Below are 24,251 nucleotides of genomic sequence, written 5' to 3'. Positions count from 1 at the left end.
CCTGGTCGTGGCAAAAACATGCTGTTCTAGCAAAGAGGGCCTTCTGGGTTCTTCTGCTGTGCCGTTCCCTTGCAGGAGTGTGCTTGGATTTTAGGAGGGAAGAAAAGATTTTGTGACTAAGGTGGCACTGTGTCATGATTAAAGGGAGAGTGTGTTGGTATCAGATTTAAGTTTGCATCCTGGCTCCCACACTTGCTGGGTAAGCTGAGGCAATTTATGTCACCTTCCATTTCTCATAAATTAGTTGGGAAGATAAGATGAGATAATGTATGTAAAGTTTTTAGGTGACTGCACCAGTTGGTTCTTTATAAATGGTGGCTGCTGTTACTAATTTTAGAAGATTTAAAACAGTAGGAATGGGGTGGAGGGTGGGTAGAGAATGAAGATTGTGTTTATTAAGAGTTTTAGCTTAAATTATGCCTGAGGGACCACATTTTCATGAAGCTGAAGATGTGAATTTGATTGGAAGGCTTCAGAACTTTCAGATCCTTCTGAAAATCTCCAGACTTTTCAGTATGAGTGTATTACTCCATTTCTGTTGCTTATAACAAACTACATGGAACTGGGTATTTTATAAAGAAAACGAGATTTATTGCTTACAGTTTCGGGGGTTGGGAGTCCAAAGTCCATGGGACACATCTGGTGAAGGCTTTTTTTGGTAGTGACTTCAGGGATGGCAGGGTATCACGTTGCGAAAATGGAGGAGCAGCAAGGGAGAGAGCCACCATTTTTCTCTGCTTTTTGTTCTCTCCAGGTCCCAGCGGATTGGATGGTTCCCACCCACATTGAGAGCAGATCTTTCCCATCCAGTCCACTCAGGCTTTTATACTAATCTTTGCTGGAAACACCCTCATGGACACACCTAAAAAGATAGCTTTGCTAGGTTTCTTGGCATTCCTTAATCTAATCAAGTTGACATCTAGAATTAGCCTTCACAATGATTTCCCTGTATCTAAAGAAATTTTAAATCCAGTTATCAAAGATTTTCACAAAGGGATTTTGAAGTTAAGATGCTTTCCTAAATGGCCTTCTCATTAGTGGGTTGTGGTTTCCTGCCCTGGGAAGAGCTTGGGAATATTAAGAAGCAGACCCATTGAGTCATCTATTAAAGAATTAAGAAGGGGCTGCATGCCCTGCTTTGAGCTGTGAAAGATCAAGATTGCTGGAGTAATAGTGCAGCAGGTTTATGGAACAGGCCATCAAGAACAGAAGGTAGCAGCCATAACTCTCAGGGGACATGAGCTATGATATTTATCAGCTGCTGGGTGGAATCTACTACTAACATCTTGAAAATGGCAAAATGCATATGAAAAAGCTGGTCAATACACTGAGACATTTAAGAAAAAAAAATCTAACTAGAACTTTTTGAACCTTGGAGGAAAAAACCCCACCATTTAAAAAAAAAGGGGAGGGGGACTCAGGGAGATATGTGAAGTATAGAAACATACAATTGTTAAATCTTTTTTTTTTGGCCATGAATCATTTCTTTCAAATAAAACATTGGAGCCCTCGGGTTCCATCAGGTAAACATGTTCTCATTCTGGGAAGCTGGTAGGTGTGGGTGGCAGAGGCCCCCAGAGAATGTTGCCTGAGTCACCTGCTAGCTCTTTCTACTGATGGAGAAGAAGGCATGTGGTTTTGGTGCTAAGTGGACTTGAGCCTGATTCTTAGCTTTCCTATGTGGTTTGGGGTAAAACATACTCTCTTTGACCTCGTTTTCCTCAGCTATAAAATGAAGATAATGCAGAACTCATTAAGTACTTGTGCAAATTAAAATTGGAGTTAGGAAGCACCATGACTAATAAAGTTTAATTTCCCTTTTTCAGCTTCATACTTGTCTTGCTAAAGCAAGAAGATTTAAAGGCCCAGAAAAATCTTTTTTTTTTTTTCTCCTTAGGGACTCTTTTTACTGACTTTTTGTTCAGAAGTCTAGATTATTTTCAGATCATGTCTACACCAGGCAAGAATGTCCCAGTTGCACTCTAATTCTGGCTTCAAGCATATTACTTGATTTATTCTGTTTTCGTAGGCCACAGAAAGGGCAGCATAGTAGATGTGTAAGCATCTTTTGCCTGAAGCGTCTTGTTTTCCGGGGAGCTCCAGGAGTTTTGTCAAGCCAAAAAGTTACCTGAGCACCTGCCACATACCCCTCTCTGAACTAGGCACTAATGGAAGTTTTCACTAGTATTTATTGAGTATCCATTGGGTCTTCAGGTGGGAACTTGGCTTTAGACTGCATTATCATGGTAAGTCCTCCAAATTGCCCTGTGAGGTAGATCCTACTATCCTTCCCATTTTACAGAGATGAAAAGCCTAGAAATACTTAGCAACTTTCCTAGGAAGAGGCAGACCAAGGTGGCAACAAAGCCATGAATAATTAGGGCAAGCTGTACGGTAACACGGTGAAAGGTGCCTCCTGTGTCAGGGAAGTCTTCATGAAGGAGAAGGGGCTTGAGCCACGCCTTGGGATCAGAGTCTGAGTCGAGAGAGGGAAAAAATATGGAAACCTAGACAGAGGAGTGACAAAAGTGGAGGTTTAGAGGTGGGAGTGGGGAGGGGAGAGAGGGAGATGGACAGACAGGAGGTGGGAGAAATCGGGGGGAAGGCTGGAGTTTGCAGTGGGGTCCTCAGCTCACGGGAACAGGGACTGCCTGTGTTGTGAGGAGCAAGGAATGAGGTTGCTCACAAGGTTCTTAGGTGTTCTTAAGCCTGCTGAGGTAGTGCTATAAGCAGCTTCATTTAACCTCAGTCTGCATGACCAATTAGGAAGAGGGAGGGACACCTGGCTTTCACGTGTAGAGACTCCATTTGGGGATCCTCCTCCTCCCTGGATGGCGAGACATGCTGGGAAAGCCCAGTGTGTGAGCAGGGATTCCCTTGTGGCCCCCTCTCCCGCTCCATTTTTGGCAGGAGTGTGTCGCTCACTCAACTTTCACCCTGGGATGAATTCGAGCAGGCTCTGCTGTCCAATCCAGCCCTCCCCTGGGTGAACCTCTATTTTGCTGAGGGTCTGCAAACAGGAGGGCTCCCCATACCCGTGAAGATGCCTGCATGGGAGATTCCTCTTTAGGGGCTCTGTTCCTTCACCAGAATTGGAAAGTTAATGTCATGAGGGCAGACGTAAACAGCAACTCCCAGTGTCCTGATCACTGTTTGCCACCAGCATCACTATGCACCATATGCATACATCAGAAACAAACACGAAAACTGGAGGGAAAAGCATAGCATGTCACTGTTTTTCATTATAAAGTAGGATGTGGTTTTTCTAACTAGTCCATCATTCTGGGAGATGGGGAAACAAAAAAAAAATCCATCCTGCAGTGAAAGTGTCAGTTCTTTTACTTGAGTTAGCAGCAGGAGTTGTTAAAAGTATGTCACTCCACCTGCCCTGGGGAGCCCCATGCACAAAGCAGTCTGTCCGCCTCTGCGTTTCCACAACAAACTCCATCCCCACTGTGGCCTGGCCGTCCCCCATGTGGCTGGGCCAGAGCCCTCAGTGAAGGAGAGCGGGCAGACCAAAGGCTGAAGACAAGTGCTTAAGTGCTTCTGGAAAAACGAAGATTGAACGATGGGGCAGAACAAGTGCAGAGGAGAATTTTACATTTTTGTTAATTCCTGATTAAGACAAGTCTCAAGTACTTTGTCAATGCCTTTGCATTTTTTCTCTTACGTATCCCTAACCAACCCCCCCCCCACCCCCCACCTTTTCTTTTTCTGTTAAGGATATCAGAAGAGTTAAAAAAAAGAAAAAAAAATAAAGGCACTAAATGGAAAAAATGTGCGGTTTTAAAAATCCTCTGTTAAGATTGCTTTAGCAACTATCAAATCTCAGTTAACAAATCTGTGACAAACTCATTCAAACCTGGCAGCCTCAGCCCTACAGCTGTGCCCCGAGGTGCCAGCAGACTTGTCTCTTGATCGTTTTGACTCTCCCTGGCAGGAGCTCTCTGGCAGAACACGGGAGAGTCTGGCAACAGCCTACCCATGTGGGTAAGGTCAGGAGAGAGGAGGCGATGGAATAAAAACTATGCAGAGGTACTTCCAAAAGCTCATGGAAAGATTCATCGTATATTTTAATTCTATTTTCCCACAAATTTTTTGAAGTACCCTTGTATTTATTAGAGTGTGGGCTCTAGTCCACCTTCATCTAACTTACCTGGGGCCCTGGTTAAAAGGAGATTTCCGTGCTGCTCCTCCACCTTCCAAGCCAGAATCTGCATTGTCAAACCTGGTCCCCTAGTGATCCTGTTGCCCACTGAACTTAAACACTGCTGGTATAATGGAAAGAGCATAGGATGTAGAGCCAGAAGATCATTTAATCTCCATAGCCCTCAGCTTTCTCATCTGTGAGATGGAGATATCTTCTTACCAGAATAGGTAGAAGTATGTGAAAATACATTCAGAACTCTGCTGTAAAGGGACATCCAAATGACCACTGAAAAGAAAAAGTGCCATTTTTTCTTTGGATGTGCTCACTGCACACCTCATACAGCTGGGATGCAGACCTTGATTCCAAACCTTCAGGTACTTCAGCATCTTTGAATCTAACCAGACCCATAGAAATTTAAGAAATCACATTGCCCAGAAGTCTGACTTTTCCTGCCCTGGATAAATAGCCACATGTGGGATCACGTTCCTAGTTCACCCCCTTCATCAGGGAAAGGATCTGACCACTGTGCTTGTGTTGCCTCCGCTAAAGGATCCTCATGTTGCAGTCTCGTGGACTGAGGCCCATGTGAGCCATGAGCACTGAGCTTCACGTCTCAGGTGGCCAGGAATGAAGAGCATTCCCTGACATTCTTCCCACTCCAGGAGCAGCTAACTGGTCAGATTCAATTTATTAACTATATTGATGAGCAATCCCTAGCTCAGAAATGCGAGGCTTATGAATATGCTGTATTGGAATCACTTGGGGAGGGGCTGAAGTGCAGATTCTAAGAATCCACCCTTTGAGTTGGAATTGGTAGGTCCAAATGGGCCCTCAGAATTTGCATTTTCTGCAGGCAACTCACGTGATCCTGATGCGGTAGTCCCTGGAATCCGTATGGGGAAACACATTTCTCCCAGTGAAGGGTTGAATGGTGCCATGCTGAGGCTGTAAGGTGCCGTCAAGCCTGGGGTGAATTTCGCTGATGCCTCTTAGCTGTTGCCTGAACTCCTGATCTTGTGCAAACCTGCTCCTCCACAGTCTCCCTATCTCATTAAATGGGAGCTCCACACTTCCAGTTTCCCATGCCAAGTCTTTACCGTCATCCTGGATTCCTCTCTGTCTCTCACATCTCACATCCAATACATCAGCAAACCCTGTTGGTTCTGCCTCCAAAATATCCCAGATCTTGTCCTTTCCCAGCTTCTCTGCCAGCACTTCGTACTACCAAGGCACCAGATCATTCCTGATTTTACTGTAAGTCAGATCATGTCATTCTTCTGCTCAAACCTCCAGTGGGTTCCCATCTCACTCACACTAAAGCTCAAATCCTTCCTGTGACCTAGAAGGCCCTTCGTGAATGGTGCAGGCTACCTCTCTGCTCGTTGTTCCTCCCACATGCCCACACGACTTTCCTGCCCTACGCAGCTCCCTGCCTGCTTGTGCATGAGGCTCACCTCCTCACCTCCTCTTCTAGGTCTCTGCCCAAAGGTCAGGTCTTCCCTGACCATGCTATCTAAAAAAGCAAAACACACCTGCTCCCACCTGCTCTCTTGTCCTTCCCTGCTTTATTTCTCTGCACAGCTCTTACTGCATCCACCATTCTAAATAGTTAGCTTGTTTTTTGACTGCTGTCCAGGAGAATTCAGGACAGGAATTTTTGTCTCTTTTGGTCCCCACTATATCCCCAATTTCTAGACCAGTGTCAGGCCTATAGTGAGTGCTCATTATTTGTCAAATTATTAAATGAATGAAAGAAAATTGCTAGAGGCATTTACCTTTCACCTAACAAGCTGCCATTGTAAGTGTTAAGTGTGCAATCTGTGTGCACCTGGGTGTGAAAGCAGATGTGGGAGCCTTAAGTTCCCCTTGATTAGGTGCAAATCTTCTTTCCCTATTGTGGCTGTCATGGGGCTGGAAGAGTGTGTGTTCTTGGCTCAGTGAGTTCCATGCTAAAAATGCAATTTTCCATAAACAGTTTAAAAAGATCCCCCAGGGTAACTTACCAATAATTTGCAGGCAGAAAATGTGTAGAGTTTGATTTTATTTTTATCTGAATTTCATGAAAATGACTACCCTTTACACCTGCATCAGATTGCCTCGTTACTGTGGTGCTCAGATGTACGTGAAGAAAAAATAATTTCTGGCACTGCTGGTGTGAGAAAGGGGGTGTCATCCTGGTTTAGCGATGAGGAAGCTGGGACAGACACTGCGATTCCATGGTTTCCACAGAGCCCCCCCGAGTGATCGGTGAGGTTGAGTCTTAGAGCCTGGTGCCTTCTCCAGCCCCTCATCCCTTGTGTTCTGGAAAGAGGGTCCTGATGGCGATGTATGCTAGGAGCACACCTGCGAGTGTGCCATTCCCCAAGGAGCTGCCGCTTTACACTTAGCTGTGACTTTGACACACCCAAGTTACATTCATTTTTATTCAAAATGGTTTTTCCCTTTCTCAAACCAACGATAGACAGTAATATATAGTTTTCTCCACAGCAACCTCTATAATATTTTTGTCGGGATCCATTCTAATTTTTTCTGCTGTACGTTTTTCTCCTTTTTTAAAAAAAAAAAAAAGTTGAGTTATGCCTAATATTCTATTTTTGCCAAACTGGAATTTCTCAGTCAAATCATCAAGGCCCTATACCAAATCTTGAGTCACAAACTTCATTCTTACTATGTTCCTAATCAGATTTTCCACTTGAACCTGGTTAGGTTATTTGTTTGTCCTGCCAACTCTGCACTTGCTGCGTTTTCAGGGATCCATGAGCAGCACTCAAACACTGCCCAAAAGTTAATGCTACTGCTGCTACCCGTGCTTCTTCTCACCTGTGCTTTTTCCGACATGCTGTGATATTCATCTGGATAATCTTTGCTCTCTTCTGCCATTAAGCCTGATTTATAAAGTATGATTCACATCTGACTTGCTGAAGCCTATGCTGAGTAACCCCAAACACCCAATCAGATCCTTAACCTAGTGCACATGATATGCGTACTTGGGTCCCACTGGAGGAGGAGTAGAGAGTAGTGGTTAAGATTCTGCAGCCAGACTTCCTGGGTTCAAATCCCACCTTTGCCACTCACTGCCTGTGTGAGTTCAGGAGAGTCACTCTAATCCTCTGTGCCTTGGTTTATCTGCAAAATCGGGATTAAAAACAGTCCCTGTCACTTAGGGCTCCTGTACAAATTAAGAGTTGACAGACTTAAAGTTTGTAGAATAGTATATGGCATATGTTAAGTGCTATTTAAATGTTAACTTGTTATATTTTTATTTGATGATACAAGTCTTTATCCTTGCTATATTGTTACATGTATGGTGCTATATCTTCCCCCATCAGTTTTTGTTTTCTGTTCTCCCCTGATTACGAGGTAAAAAATTATCTTTTAGATTTCTTTTTTCCCTTCCCATTTCCTCCTTTTCCCACCTAAACCTGGAACACAACTACCACCTAGTTTTCCTCAGAGTAGGATATGCTTCTTCCTCGGGAGCTGGCACTTGGTGCCAGCATCAGTGTCTTACAACAGGATTCCGGGTCATCCCTGTTTTATCAGCCCGCTCCTGGGGACACAGAGGCAGAGGCGTGTGCAGCCACTTTCCTTTCTGATGGCTCTGCTTGGGACTGACATATTCCCCAGTGTCCTGGCAGAAAGCACCCTCTCACCCGTGTCCCCCAGCCACACCCCACCCCCTTGGCCATTTCCTTTATGGACAAAGGCATTTGCTCCAATTCCCCTGTTTCTTTGTAGCCAAATGGCTCTCTTTCTTTTTCTTTTAATGGGCAGAGTAAGTGGGAGATGGAAAAGACAGCTACAGGAGCCTGGACCACCATGGCTTCCTAGAAAATCTGTGACCATGGCCAAGCTCTCTCCTGTTGCATGGAAATCATGCTCGTGCCGTAACTATCACAGTGAACCTTGCAAAGAGCATAGGGCATTTTAGCAGCTGGATTCCCTGTTCCTTTGCCCCTCCTCCACACCTTCTCCCCATACACTTTAAGGTATGTGGTGTGTATTCATTCTTTAAGGCCCTTCTCCTTCAGACTAAAGAAAAAAAATCTGGATAGTGAAACCAGCTATACCAGCTATAAGTTGTTTAAGGTAATCTTGAATTAAAAAAAAAAATAAGCAAGAGAAGAGTGGTTAGATAAAAGACATGTGTTAGCTCTTCCCTTGTCTTACTCTCACGAGGTCATTAGTATTAAGTTGAACCATATAAAATTGTTGATATTTGGCCATTTTTGACCCACAGGAATGGTGGTTTCATAAAATTCAACCTCACATCCACTGGCTGTCTTGCTTTCATTTCGCTCCACTGCCGCCACGGTGGTGCAGCCTCATCTTGGTTCACCTGCTTTGCAATGAGACCCAAATGGGAGCAGTAATCAGGACTTCTTGCCAGCGGACCAAGCGAGTTTATTCCCTGGGGTGGAATGTGATTCCTGTCTCTTCAACATCAAAACCTGATCTGTTTATTACAATCTAAACCAATTTTATGGAGCAGATGCTGTGTCCATGATGAAGCTTGGCAAGGACGCTGGAATCACTTAATCCTTTTAATGCAAGTTTGTTTTATTTTTCAGTTTCCAAGGTGGAAACCTGTGAACACAACCACGGGCAGTGTTCCTGGCACGCCTTCTGCACGGACTATGCCACCGGCTTCTGCTGCCACTGCCAGTCCAAGTATTTTGGGAATGGGAAGCACTGTCTGCCTGAAGGTGACTGACTTGGGCTTGGGGCTGCTCGGTGTGGATATTCCTGCCATTTGTTTCCAGCTACCATTGTGAGCTCTGCTTTATGGGCCTCACACCTCCACTACTTGAATCAAAGTGCCAGCAACTTGCAGGTGCTCAATAAATGTTTGAGGAATGAACAGGTTTGGGCTTATTTCTCAACTTGGCGATTACCTGGAAATCTCTCCTCTTTTCTGCCAGCTCATTACAGCCAAAGTAGAGGAGAGAAAGGGAGGGTGGGAGGAAGGAGATCACAGACAGGACTGTTTCATGGATGGATAATTGGTTGGTTAGGGAATTGTTAAAATGACTCGCTAAAAAGTACGTTTTGGGAGTTTTCAGTGGAATTATTTTATCTGTGTATGCCCATACCCGGCCTGGACTATGGCTAAGGTTGAAGGATGTGCTATCTTTCAGGGACACCTCATCGCATCAATGGGAAAGTGAGTGGCCACCTCCACGTGGGCCAAACACCTGTGCACTTCACTGATGTGGACATGCACGCTTACGTCGTGGGCAATGATGGCAGAGCCTACATGGCCATCAGTGACATTCCGCAGCCAGCTGCCAAGGCCCTTCTCCCCCTCACGTCAATCATAGGCCTGCTTGGTTGGCTCTTTGCTTTAGAAAGACCGGGCTCTGAGAATGGCTTCAGCCTCACAGGTGAGCAGGAACTCTGAGAGAGAGGACAGCCAGTGCTGCTTTGGGGTGTTGCTCCTTGGGCAGTGCTGTGGGTATTTATACAGTGAAGGAGGGTTTGCTCGTTTAATGTTCTAGAGCCATAGGTGTGTAGTTTTCTGTCCAGAGGTTGCTGGGGATGGTTTGGCCTCTCATGACTGCAGCTTGAAAAACAATGATTTCTTAACATTCCTGCAGCTGTTCTGAGAAATAGAATGATTCCATTTGGAACATTCATGTTCTCTTACACCAGTTTGTTGAGGCATATTTGTCAGGCTTTGTTTAATTGAGTTATTATGCACAGATCTGTTGAACAGGGATGCAAAAATGGTACTTATAGGTCACATGGAGATGATTTTACTTCAGGGGGAAGGGTTACCTTTTCTCTCCTCCCACCCCCATGTCCCTGACCTATAATAGTATAGACCTGTGTTTCTAAGACTTTAATCTACAAACAAATCACCTAGAGGTCTTGTGACAATGCAAATTCTGATTCAGTAGGCCTGGGTGGTGTCTGTGATTCTGCTTTCCTATAAGGCTCCCTGGGTGGTGTCTGTGATTCTGCTGATGGTCTTAAGGACCACCCTTTGACAGCAAGGGTGTATAGGATACTTCTTGGCTTCTCACTTCCCCACCCAAAAGAGTTTGTTTCCTGGTGGCTTTATCTTTATTGCATGTAAAATAAAGTGCTACGAGAAGTTTTCCCCCCACCTCCAACTGTAGAGCTCAGTGGCTGGGTTTTTTTTTTAAGTTTATTAATATTTTTTTACATTCTATGATGTCGTGGAGCAGTTGGGGTTGAGGGTAGAGCTCAATAGCTGTTTATAGGATCTTGCCTTTCATCAAGCTTTGAATAAAACGTTGGGTCAAAAGTAGATAGATAAAAGTATTGGACACCCAGTAAAATTTGAATTTCAGGTAAACAATGAATAATTTTTTATTATAAGTATGTCCCAGCTATTTCATGGGACACACTTACATGAAAAATACATTCATTGTTTATCTGGAATTTAAATTTAAGTGGATCTTTTGGGTATGTGTGTTTTATTTTGCTTGTTTATTTGTTTTTGTTGTCTGGCAACCTTACAAAAGTCAAAGATACTCCCAAGAGTTTCTCACAGAATACATGATCCCACAAAGAGCAGCAGTGTGAGGTAAGGCAGGATGAAACCCACTCTTTAAGTAGAAAATTTGGGACATTTATGTCAACAGCTGAAAGTACTTAGTCTTAGATATCAGATAATCTCCTTAGGCACCATCTCCAACAGCAGTAGAGATTGGGAGGAGGAAACATGTGCTAGTACTGGTAATTATTGAAGCCAGGCCTCTCTTCTCCCCTGTGCTGAATTTGTTTTTTCCTCTCCAGGTGCTACCTTTGTCCATAACATGGAAGTTGCTTTCTACCCAGGGGAAGAGAGGGTTCGTATCACTCAAACTGCTGAGGGGCTGGACCCAGAGAACTCTCTGAGCATTAAGACCAGCATTCAAGGCCAGGTGCCTCACATCCCTGAAGATTTCATAGTCATCACTCCTCCCTACAAGGAGTTTTACCGTTACTCAGACTCAGGTGTGTAACCAGGTTTCACATCTATAAAACAGGGATAGTACCTTCTTCCCAAGATAGTTATGAGGATTAAATTAGTTACTATATGGAATGTCCTAGAACAGTGCATGGCACATAAAATGTGCTCTATGGTTCTTATTATCATTCTTTTTATAGTTATTATCAAATATATAGTGTAAATGAGCAGAGTACTGGCTGCTATACACAAGAACATCAAAATTCCTACACAATACTTTAAAATAATAACAATAATATAGCCAATAACAACATTGTCATTGTGGGTAGGTAGGGATGGTATAATTACATACCATTTTTAACCATCCTTCTCTCTGGGGCATAGAAAACATATTGATTATTGGAATTTATATTTTTCCTGTAATCTTGTTTCAGCTAATGATCTCAGCATGTTTTAAAAATCATAGAGATGCTGCACAGTATTGGAAAACTAATGCTAGATTTGGAGTCACAAGATGAGAATTCATATCCTGAATTTGCCATTTAAAATCTATGGGGAGGATCACTTAACTTCTGAGAGCCTATTTTCTCAACTTTACCATGGGAATAAAAACACCTTTTCTGTGTACCTTACACAGTTGGATAATGTGTGCTGTAAAACATTAGCTGCATGCAAGATACTGCTTCAATCACAGTTGCTGTGCTGCGCACAGTGGTTTGGTTTGAGTTTTGACTTTCCTCTGACCCCTGCTTCTCCTATATGCATGAACTGGAAGCTGGGCAGGAGATGTAGGGAGGACAACGGGAGTGAAGACCTGTACTGTGCACACAGTAGCCAATGGCCAGATAACTGGCCTGGGCTCGACTCCCAGATTCAGGTTGAGAGAAGTGACCTTGTCCCTTCCTTTCTCTGGAAACCTTCAGACCTAGTGAAGTGCAAGACATTGGAAGCCATCATCTCTGTGCAATATAGAGGATGGATTGCTTAAAAATTTGGAGTGTAGAGTCAGACTGACTAGAGTTCTAGTTCCAGCTCTACCACATACCAGCCTTGCTTCTTAGGCTGTTTACTTAGCCTCTGTAAGCTGCTGCTCACTGTGATCCTCACCTTGCTGGGCTGTTGTGAGCAATACGTGAGGCAGTAGGTAGAGCACTTGGCATGGCTGGCACATTGAAACATTTATTCTTTGCATATAATAATCGCAACAACTGCAGTACCTCCTCCTCAGCACTGTGGCTTTGTACCCACTCAGGCTCTTGGAGTTTCATTGCAAGTTTCCCATATAAACTTAGGGAATTCACAAGGGAACATTAAAAACTGTGCAGAAAAATTCATCCCACATGACAATCTCTGTATTTAATATTTTAAAATTACCAATTTGCCTGCATAATGTATTTATTGCAGTTGTGACCTCCACAAGTTCTAGAAACTACTTTCTCAGAACAAGTGCAACCGAGCAAACACAGTCCTTCCACATCAACCAGAATGTCACTTACCAGGTGTGCAGGCACGCTACCAGACGCCAGGCCAGCCCTAACACCCAGCAGCTGAGTGTGAACCAGGTCATTGCCATGTACAGCGAGAGAGAAAGTATGCTCAGATTCTCTGTGACCAGTCAGATTGGCCCTGTTGAAGGTAAGGTCTTTTTCTGTTGTGGTTGGGCAAAAATTACATCCTATTTGAGTAACCTGAGAACAATTCACAAAGTTACCGAGTTCCAGGCTCTATGTTAGTACTGGGTGTTAGGGTGAATAAAGCAGGGTCCCTGTCCTTAAGACAGAGGCAAACGTGGAACTTTTAGAACAGTGTCCCTTCCAAGGTCAGGAAATAGAGCACAGTACGTGTGGCTGGTTTGTAGCAACACCCAATTGTATGCCAATCAGTGTGGGGCACACAGCTGTGAACAAGGTGGGGCTAAGATAGGAGGGAGGGTGATGCTGACAAGTATTTGTCACAGTTGTAATAAATGCAGGGTGCTGTGAGTCTAGTCTGGAGGTTCAGGAAAGAGGTTCCCGAGGAAGTGACATTTCAGCTAACACTTAAAGGATGAGAAGGATTTCATCAAACGAAGGTTGGGCAAAAAGCCAGTGCCTGGAAAAGTAAGATGGAACTTCATGTATGAAAAACCCACAGTAATACACTTAATGGTGAAAGACTGAATTCTTTCTCCTTATGATCAGACACGGGTCAGTGATGTCTGCTCTTGCCACTTCTATTCAACACCGTACTAGAAGTTCTAGCCAGGGAAACAAGGCAAGAACAAGAAAGGAAAGTATCCAAATGAAAGAAGTAAAATATTTATATTTTATGTAGAAAATCTAAGGAATTCACCAAAAAAACCCCCCCAAAAACCAAAAAAAACAAAACCATTAGAACTAATAAATTCAGCAATGTTGCAAGGTACAAAATCAATATACAAAAATTAATTGTATTTCTCTATTGTAGCAATGAGCAAACTGAAAATGAAATTAAGCAATTCATTTTAAAAAAATACTCAGGAATACATTTTTTAAAAGACAAGAATATTTATACATTGAAACCTACAAAACATTTTTGAAAAAGATTAAGGAAGACCCAAATAAATGGGAAGATGTTCTATGTTGATAGATTGGAAGACTTAATATTGTTAAAATAGCACAATATTCTCAAATTAGTCTATGGATTCAACACAATGTCTATTAGAATCTCAGCTGGCTTCTAAATGGAAATTGAGAAGCTGATTCTAAAATTAATTTGGAAATTCAAGGAACTCAGAATAACCAAACCAATCTTGGAAAAGAAGCATAACGTTGGAGGACTCATACTTCTTAATTTCAAAACTTAGAGTAATCAAGACAATGTGGTCCTAGTGTAAGGACAGACACACAGATCAATGGAAGAGAGAAGTAAGAATCCAGAAATAAACACTCACATTTACAGTCAATTGCTTTTTCAACAAAGGTGCCAAAACAATTCAATGGAGAAAGAATAGTCTTTTTAACAGATGGTTCTGGGACAACCGACTATCCACTGACAAAAGAATGAAGTTGGTCCCCTACCTCATGACATGTGCAAAAATCAACTCAAAATAGGTCAAAGGCTGAATGTAAGAGCTAAAACCTTTAGAAGAAAACATATTCCTGTGACCTTCAATTTGGCAATTGTTTCTTAGCTATGACACGAAAAGCATAAGCAACAAAAGAAAACGTAAATCAGTTGGTCGTCATCAAAATTTTAAAAATTTGTGCTCAAGGAACGTTATTAACAAAGTGAAAATACAACCCATGGGATGGGAGAAAATATTTTAAACCATATGTTTCATAAGAGACTTATTCTAGAATATATATTACTACAACTCAGTAAAAAAAAAAAAAAGATAAATCATTTACTTTAAAGATGAGCAAAAGATCTGGAAAGACATTTCTCTAAAAATAGTAAACATATATCCAGTGAGCATATGAAAACATGCTTGACATCATTAGTCATCAGGAAAATGCAAATCAAAACTACAGGGTGATACTATTCATCATGTGGATGGCTATAATTGAAACAGGTAATAGCTGGTGCTAGTGAGGATGTGGAGCAATGTGGACCCTCATACGTTGCTGGTGTGAGTGTAAACTGATGCAGCTACTGTGAAAAACAGAACAGCAGTTTCTCAAAAAGTTAAACACAAAGTTACTGTTTGATAGAACAATTTTACTCCTAGTTATACACCCAAGAGAAATGAAAACATGGCCCTGCCAAAAGGTGTACACAAATATTTGTAGCAGCATTATTCATAAAAGGCAAAAGGTGGGAGCAACCCAAATGTCCATTAATTGATGAATGGATACAAAAAGTGTTGTATATCCTTACAATGGAATATTATTCAGCCACAAAAAGGAATGAAGCACTTATACATGCTACAACGTGGATGAACCTTGAAAACATCATGCTAAGTGAAGGTAGCCTGTCATAAAGGACAGCGTATTTTAAGATTCCATTTATATGGCATGTTCAGAACAGGTAAATCCATAGAGACAGAAAGCAGTGGTTGCCCAGGGCTGGGGGAAAAGGGGATAGGGAATTAATAGCTAAAGGGTACAGGGTTTCTTTCTGGGGTGAGGAAATGTTCTAAAATTGATTGCAGTGATGATTGCACAACTCTGTGAATATACTAAAATACATTTACTTGTGCATTTTAAATGGGTGAATTGTATGGTATGTGAATTACATCTTAATTGAAGAAAACAGCTGTGGAAACAAAACTCTAAAGCATTGGTTCTCATATTTCAACGAGCATTATCCTCACTTGTGGAAACTGGTTAAAAAAAAAAAAGCTGATAAAAATGTTCTAGGCCTATCAAGGCACAAAAAGACATGGAGGAACCCTAAATGTGCCTTGCTAAGTGAAAGAAGCCAGCTTGAAAAGGCTATATACTGTATGATTCCAACTATATGACATTCTGGAAAAGGTAAAACTATAGAGATAGTAAAAAGATTAGTGGTTGCCAGAGTTCGGGGGAAGGGAAAGGAAAGATGAATAAATGGAACACAGGGAATTTTTAAGGCAGAAACTATTTTGTATGATACTGTAATGGTGGATACATGACATTAAGCATTTGTCAAAACCTGTAGAACTATACAATACAAAAGTGAGCCCTAATGCAGACTGTGGATGTTAGTTGATAATAATAATGTATCAATATTGGTTCATCACTTCTGATTTTTGTTATTTGGGTCTTCCCTCTTTTTTTTTTTTTTTTTTTTGTTGTTAATGTAGCTAATGGTTTGTCTATTTTGCTTATCTTCTCAAAAAACCAAAATTTTGTTTCATTCATCTTCTGTATCGTTTTTTGTGTCTCTATATCGTTTAGTTCTGCTGTGATCTTAATTATTTCTTTCCATCTCCTAACTTTGGGATTGGATCGTTGTTTTTTTTATAGTTCTTTGAGGTGTAGCATTAGGTTGTTTATTTGAAATCTATTTTTTTTTTGATGTAAGCATTTATTGAAATAAACTTCCCCTCAGTACTGCTTTTGCAGTATCCCACAGATTTTGATATGATGTCTTTATTTTTGTTGGTTTTAAGAAATTTTTGATTTCCTGTTTAATTTCTTCTTGGATCAATAGGTCACTCAGGAGCCTGTTGTTAAATTTCCATGTATTTGTATAGTGCCCTGAGTTTTACTTGTTAATTTCTAGTTTTAATCCATAGTGGTCTGAAAAGATACTTGAGATGATTTTTGTGGAGTATGCCTAAAGCAAATTTACTTCACAGGGCCTGGTTTTCCAAAGCCTTGCAGTTTCAAATATTGATCTTGCAAAGGACAGGAAATTTTCCCCAGGCTATAGTCTCTGTTGTGAAATAAAGAATTGTAACACAGCAAGGTTGCTTGCTCAAAGACAGACAGGTTACTGATTGATATGTAAAGATACTGGGAAATTGCTGTAAGAAAAGAATGTTTGCTAAGATCAAGCTTTTGTTGGTGTATCAACTTAACTTCTTGAAAATTGCATTATGGAATGTCACCTTGCTTTTCTTACTGAATGTTACCAGCTTCTATTGTTAAACTTGTTAAACTATACTTAGCAAAAATCCCACCTATGTTCTCTTCCTGTAACTTCCTGGTCTGGAGAATAAATGTGGAAAGAGAACCCCAATTCGTGGTTAATTTCCCAAATGGAAGGAATGCCTCTATCTTGAGGGTTCCAAGAGATTAACCCCTTTTTTGGGCTTCTCACTGCTCAGAAGAGATGGGCTTTGAGCAATCTTTGGAGGCTTCATCACCTAGGGGAAAAGGGGTGACAAATCCGTGGGAAGCAAAGCAACAGATTTTGATTTTTTTTTTTGCAGTTGTTGAGACTTGATTTGTGACCTAAAATGTGGTCTATCATGGAGAATGTTTCATGTGCTGATGAGAAGAATGTATATTCTGTGGTTATTGGATGAAATGTTCTGTAGATACCGGCCAGGTCCATTTGGACTAAAGTGTAGTTTAAATCTTGTGTTTCTCTCTTGATTTGTTGCCTGCATGATCAATCCAATGCTGAGAGAGGGGTGTTCAGGTACCCAACTATTATCGTGTTTTTATCTATCTCTTTCTCTAGGTCTAACAATGTTTACTTTATACATCTGGGTGCTCCAGTGTTGGGTGCATATATACTTATGATTGTTATATTTTCTTGCTGGATATATCCCTCTATCATTATATAGTGGCCTTATCTCTTTTTATGGTTTTCAGATTAAAGTCTATTTTATGTAATATAAGAATAGCTACTCCTGCTTGTTTTTGGTTTCCATTTGTATGGTATATCTTTTTCCATCCCTTTGCTATTAGTCTGTGGGTGTCTTTAAAGGTGAGGTGAGTCTCTTGAGGACAGCATATAGTTGGGTGTAGCTTTTTAATCCAATCAGCCAGTTTTTGTCTTCTGCATGGAGACTTTAATCTATTTACATTTAGGGTTGTTATTGAGAGGTATTGTCTTACTCTTGGCGTTTTATCACTTTTTGTCTAGATGTTTTAAATATCTTTTGTTCCTTTCTTCCCCTTTTATTATTTATCTTTGATGTTTGTTGGTTTTCTGAGGTGGTAATATTTAGTTTCTTTTTTCTCTCTCATTTGCATTTGTGTTTAACCAGTGAATTCTGTGTTTTGTTGTGTATTCATAGCAGTGATTTTTGTTTTTCAGATTCCAGATGGCAGGACTCCCTTAAGAATTTCTTGTAGGGCTGATCATGTGGTGATAAACTCTCACCATTTTTGTTTGTCTGGGTAATACGCTATTTCTTCTTAATTTCTGAAGGATAGCCTTTCTGGGTATAGTATTTTTGGCTGGCAATTTTTTTCTTTTAATATTTTTAATATGTCATCCCATTTTCTTCTTGCCTGTAGAGTTTCAGTTGAGAAGTCTGCTGTTTGTCTGATGGGGGCTCCCTTATAGGTAACTTGACATTTTTCTCTTGTTGCTTTTAGGATTCTCTCTTTGTCTTTGAGCTTTGCCAGTTTGACTATAATATATCTTGGAGAGGATCTTTTTGGATTGAATCTGTTGGGGATCTTTGAACTTCCTGGATCTGAAGGTCTGTGTCACTCCCTATACCTGGGAGGTTTTCCATTATTATTCCTTTCTCCTCCCCTTCTGGAACACTCAGGATTTGGATGTTTGTGTGCTTAAGGTTATCTTCTAGCTCTCTTAGACAATCTTCATTTTTTTTTTTTTTTTTCAAAAGATGACCGGTAAGGGGATCTTAACCCTTGACTTGGTGTTGTCAGCACCACGCTCAGCCAGTGAGCGAACCAGCCATCCGTATACGGGGTCCGAACCCGGGGCCTTGGTATTATCAGCACCGCACTCTCTCGAGTGAGCCACGGGCCGGCCCGACAATCTTCATTTTTAAAAATTCTTTGTTTTCCCTTTTTTCCTTGTCTGCCTAAGTTATTTCAAAAAGACCATCTTTGAGATCAGAAATTATTTCTTCTGCTTGCTTTAACCTGTTTCTTAGAGCTCTTAAAGCTCTCTGTTGTGTTTTTTATTTTATTGAATGAGTCCTCTAGTTCCATGAGTTCTGGTAAAGTATTCATCTCTTAGTAAATTTTCTCCTTCATATCCTGGATATGTTTTCTTATTTCACTGTGTTGTCTGAGTATTCTCTTGTCTTATTGAGTTTCTTTAAGGTAGTTACTCAGAACTCCTGCTCAGTCATTTCAAAGGTTTTCTGTTCTGTATGGTTTGGTAGTTGAGAATTATTATATTCGTTTGGCGGTGTCATATTTTCTTGTTCTTTTCGTTTGTATTTCTGGCAACTCTACCTCAAATTCTGCTTATCTGGTAGTTCAGTTGCTTCTTTTATTACTCTGGAGTGGACTTTGAGGAGAAATACTTCCTCCTCTTTTTCCAACTATACGCCAACAAATTTGAAAACCAAGAGGAAATGGATAAATTTCTAGACACATGAAAATCACCTAGACTGAACAGAAAACCTGAACAGACCAAGAACAAGCAATGAAATCAAAGCAGTAATCAGCAGTCGCACCACAACAGAAAAAGCCCAGGACCAGATGGCCTTACTGCTGAATTCTACCAAACATTTAAACCGGAAGCAATACCAATTCTCTTCAAACTACTCCAGAAATTTGGAACAGAGGCCACTCTTCCAAACTCATTCTATGAGGCCAGCATCACTTTGATACCAAAACCAGACAAAGGTACAACAAAAAAAGAAAACTACAGGTGATGAACTAGTACTGATGAACAGTACTACTACTGATGAACATAGATGCAGAAATCCTCAATAAAATATTAGCAAACTGAATACAGCAACAGATCAAAAAAACTATACACCATGATCAAGTGGGATTCATCCCAGAGATGCAAAGATGGTTCAACGTATGCAAGTCAATAAATGTTATATACTACATCAACAAATCAAGGACAAAAACCATATGATTATCTCAATAGATGCAGAAAAAGCATTTGACAGAATTCAACATCACTTCATGATAAAGACTCTCAGCAAATTAGGTACAGAAGGAAATTATCTCAATACAACAAAAACCATATATGACAAGCTCACCTCCAATATCATCTTGAATGAGAAAAAACTTTCATCTTTTCCCTTAAGAACAGGAATGAGACAAGGATGCCCACCCTCACCACTCCTATTTAACAGAGTTTTGGAAGTATTCCAAAGCAGTCAGGCAAGAGAAGGAAATAAAGAGCATCCAGATTGGAAAGGACAAAGTCAAATTGTCCCTGTTTGCAGATGTCATGATCTTCTATATAGAAAAACCTAGACTCTACAAAAAAACTCTTAGAGCTGATTAACAAGTTTAGTAATGTTGCAGGATACAAAGTCAATACACAAAAATCAATATAGTTTATATTCTCCAATAACAAGCTAGCAGAAAAAGAAATCAAGAAAGTAAGCCCGTTTACAATAGTCACCAAAAAAATAAAATACCTAGGAATCAATTTAACCAAGGAGGTGAAAGATCTCTACAATGAGAACTAAAATCACTACTGAAAGAAATTAAAGAAACAAAAACGTGGAAAGACATCCATGCTTTTGGATTGGAAGTATCAACGTTGTGAAAATGTCTATACTACCCAAAGCAATCTACAGATTCAATACAACACCCATCAAAATACCAATTACATTCTTCGCAGAAATAGAAAAAAGAATCCTAACATTCATATGAAACAACAAAAGACCCCTAATAGCCAAAGCAATCCTGAGGGAAAAAAAAAAAAAAGCAAGAGGCATAACACTACCTGAGTTCAAATTATACTACAAAGCTATAGTAACCAAAACAGCATGGCACAGGCATAAAATGGATGCTTAGACCAATGGAAAAGAATAGAGAACCCAGAAATCAACCCACATACTTACAGCCAAATGATCTTTGACTAAGGCAACAAGTACATACATTGGGGAAAAGATTGCCTTTTTAATAAATGGTGCTGGGAAAATTGGACATCTGTTTGCAGAAGAATGAAACTAAACTTGCACCTCTTGGCATGTACCAAAATCAACTCAAAATGGATTAAAAACTTAAGTTTAAGACCTGAAAGTATAAAATTACTAAAGGAAAACATAGGGGAAACACTTCAGGAAGTACGGCTGGCAAAGACTTTATGAATAAGACCCCAAAAGCACAAACAACAAAAGAAAAAAAAAAAACAAATGGATTTTATCAAACTAAAAACCTTCTACACAGCAAAGGAAACAGTCAACAGACTGAAAAGACAATCCTACAGAATGGGGGAAAATATTTGCAAACTATACATCTAACAAGGGAGTAACATCCAGAATATACAAGGAACTCAAACAACTATAGAGTAAAAAAACAAATAACCCAATTAAAAAATGGGCAAAGGAGCTGAATAGAAATTTTTCAAAGGAGGACATACAAATGGCCAACAGGTACTTGAAGAAATGCTCGACATCACTAATCATCTGGGAAAAGCAAATTAAAACCACATTGAGATATCATCTCACCCCAGGTAAACTGGCCATTATTAAAAAGACAGAATAATAAATGCTGGTGAGGATGCAGAGAATGGGGAACACTCCTACACTGCTGGTGGGACCGTAAATCAGTCCAGATGTTATGGAAAACATTATATAGTTTCCTCAAACAACTACAGATAGAACTGCTGTACCATCCAACAGTTCCACTGCTGAGTATACACCCAAAGGAATGGAAATCATCACGTCAAAGGGGTGCTTGCACTCCCATGTTTATCACAGCTCTATTTATAATAGCCAAGAGTCTGAACCAATCTAAATGTCCGTTGAGGGACGACTGGATAAGGAAAATGTGGTATATATACATGATGGAATACTATTCAGCCATAAAAAAGAATGAAATTCCGCCATTCACAGCAACATGGATGAGCTTGGAGAAAATTAAGTGAAATAAGCCAGGCACAGAAGGAAAAATACCACATGTCCTCATAAGTGAGAGCTGAGAGAGAAAGAAGGAAGGAAAGAAAGACCACAATGGTGCATTGGAGTTGCAGAGGGAAGGAACAGAGAACTAAGGTTGCCAGGAGTGGGGAGGGGGGGAGGGCAGCTGGGGAGAGGTTGTATTGGGGACACAGAGAATAATTGCAATCTGAGGTGATGGGCCTCCTAATAGTTTTGATCCCATCATCACATCTTGCACACAGATGCTGTTGGTCAGCTATGTGGCCCATGAATATATATAATCAATAAAAATAAATAAATATTGGTTCATCAGTGAAAACAAGTATACGCATTAATGCATTGTGTTAATAATTATAATAGGAAAAACTGCAAATGGGGGGAGAGCCAGGGGCATGTGGGAACTCTGTACTTTCTGCTCAGTTTTTCTGTAAATCTAAAACTGTTCTAAAATGTAAAGTCTGTTTACTTAAAAAAAAAAAAAAAAAAAAAAAAAAAGTCCTGGGCAAGCCAGAAAATGAGCCTATGAAATCAGGGAACTCTACAGATAGGAAATACCTTTGTCAGATCCAGGGGACATTTTAATCCTGAAAACCAACAGGTTTCATGTTATCCCCTAGAATGCAGGAGGCATGTGAGAAGGTAGAAAATATCTCGTTCATTCATTCTCTCTCTTGATACTGTTGAGTCTGTAATCTGCCTCAGAGAGGGGATTTTGTAACTGATGAGCGGTTCTGTGCTTTGTTACTGGAGCTGAGGGCTCCTTGAGCCTCCGCAGGCTCACCGTGGAAGGTCATTTCAGCAATATGAAAACAAGAGATTAAAGTAAGGACTAGGCTCTCCTTTAGGATGCAGAAATGACTTGTAATGAGAATCCTGAATTTGTTAGTTTGGTTGGTTGGTTTGGTTTTAGGAAAGTTGGTTGGAGATGTAGGCATTGGGTGTCCAAAGGTGGGATTTTAAGACAGTGAATTAATACATGAAAATGTCAGTTGATTTTTGTTTTCTTTTGTTTATTTCTTTGTTTTTTACTTTTTAAAAATTTTTATTGAATCAAAATTGATTATACATATTTTTGGGGTTCAACACTGAGATATATTGATCAAATCAATATTACTAGCATATATATTGTTACAAATCGTAATTATTCTTTATTCCCCTTGTCCAATCTCTCCTCATCCCCCCTTTTCCTCCCCCTCCCCCCTCTAATTGCCATAGATTTCTCCTCTCCTTCTAAAAAAGTAATGGTTACTCTGTTGATTTGTTGCCTAGATGATCTGTTCAATACTGAGAGGTGTGGTCAGGTCCCCCAATATTATCATAGAACAGATGCTTCTTCTGTCACTCTGGAATGGGCTTTGTGGAAAAAGACATCCTCTTCTTTTCTTTGGTTTCTGTTGGTGACTCTCCTTGTGTGAATGCACTCCAGTGGCTGGCAGACCATCTGTGTGGTGATTATAGCATCTAGCTGCTTTCATGGCAGCCATGGTTATTTTGATGGCTGTGGTGGGCCACCCACATGGAGGTGATGTTTTTGGCATGCTCCTTGGTGCAGGCAGTGTGCCTGGTTGTGGGGAGTGTCTGGTCCCCGGCTCCATACCTTGGGTCCCCGGGCAGGCCCTGAGGCACTGGCGCAGTGTGCTTGGTTGTGGGAGGGGGTTCCAGGCCCTGGATCCATGCCTTGGGTCCCCAAGCAGGCCCTGAGGTGCTGGCACGGTGTGCCTGGTTGTAGGAGGGGGGTCTGGTCCCCTTCTCCATGCCCAGGTCCCCAGGTGGGCTCCGTGGCACTGGCGCAGTGTGCCTGGTTGTGGGAGGGGGGTCTGGTCCCCAGCTAGTAAGGAAAAGATTGTTATTGCAGATTTCTCAAGGAGATACTTAAACAGAAAGTACTGGAGAAAACATCCTTCACCTTCAAATATCCAGTTCTGCCCTTCACTGGGTGTAGGCACTGATCTATAAAAACAGCCATTAGTGGAGACCCTTCCAAGCCATAGAGTACCATTCAGATTCTGGAATCATTTAGGGGAAAGTTACATCACTGGGTGTATATTTCCTAGAGACTACCAAATGGGAATAAGAAAGGGTCAGAGAAAGCCAACAAACTGGCAGTACCAAGTTGCTGATTTGTCTTTAATTGAATTTTATATTATTTTCCCTTCTTCCCAAGTCAAATAATAACAACAATGAACTATATATAGCAAAGGATGGTTTACTTGGTGTGGAGCACTGTTCTAAGTACCTTGCATGAATTAACTCATTTAATCTCTACAACAGCCTCTACCCAATGGGGGCTATTATTAATATCCATCTTACATATGATGAGACTGAGGTATAGAGAAGAAGTAAGGTGCCTGGGCACAACTAGCTGGTGGTGAGCTGGGAATCAAATCCCTGCACAGGCTCCAGGGCCCAGACTCTTAACCCCTCACAGCCCTGCTGCTTTAGGCAGACTCTGCTGGCCTCTTAACTGCCTCATAATTTAGACCAAATTTCAAAAGAGGCAATATGTGTTTTTAAACCCTTAGTGTTTAAACCCTAACTCATTCACCCATAGGAATACCGTTCATCCTATCTGAATAGGAGAAAAATGGGGAAAAAAAAATTTGTTCCCCTCTGTGTGCCTAGCAGTCTTCTTAAGAGCCTTCTACTTTTTCCAGAGGGGGCTATTATCTGGATGGAATGCAGAGAAAACAGCACAGCTGCCTGCACCTGACGTGGGAGAGCCGTGCTTTCCCAAGGTTCAGGATGCAGATTGAGCATCTTTCCCAGAGAGTAATCAGAGCCTGCAG

The 24,251-nt window shown here is 41.0% G+C and overlaps 1 protein-coding gene across 1 annotated transcript in view; it reads left to right on the top strand.

Moving 5' to 3' along the window:
• Positions 1-24,251, top strand: part of NID2 (nidogen 2) — a 64,196-nt gene that overhangs the window by 20,101 nt on the left and 19,844 nt on the right. Inside the window, exons 6-9 of the mRNA XM_063091898.1 lie at positions 8,705-8,856; positions 9,289-9,534; positions 10,916-11,116; positions 12,474-12,704. Coding sequence (XP_062947968.1) covers positions 8,705-8,856; positions 9,289-9,534; positions 10,916-11,116; positions 12,474-12,704 — 830 coding nt within the window. The remainder of the gene's footprint in view (positions 1-8,704; positions 8,857-9,288; positions 9,535-10,915; positions 11,117-12,473; positions 12,705-24,251) is intronic.

This window comes from Cynocephalus volans, chromosome 3, assembly GCF_027409185.1.
Source record: "Cynocephalus volans isolate mCynVol1 chromosome 3, mCynVol1.pri, whole genome shotgun sequence".
NCBI lineage: Eukaryota > Metazoa > Chordata > Mammalia > Dermoptera > Cynocephalidae > Cynocephalus > Cynocephalus volans.
The sequence above is the reverse complement of the archived record's forward strand: the minus strand, read 5'-3'. Positions and strand labels throughout refer to the sequence as shown.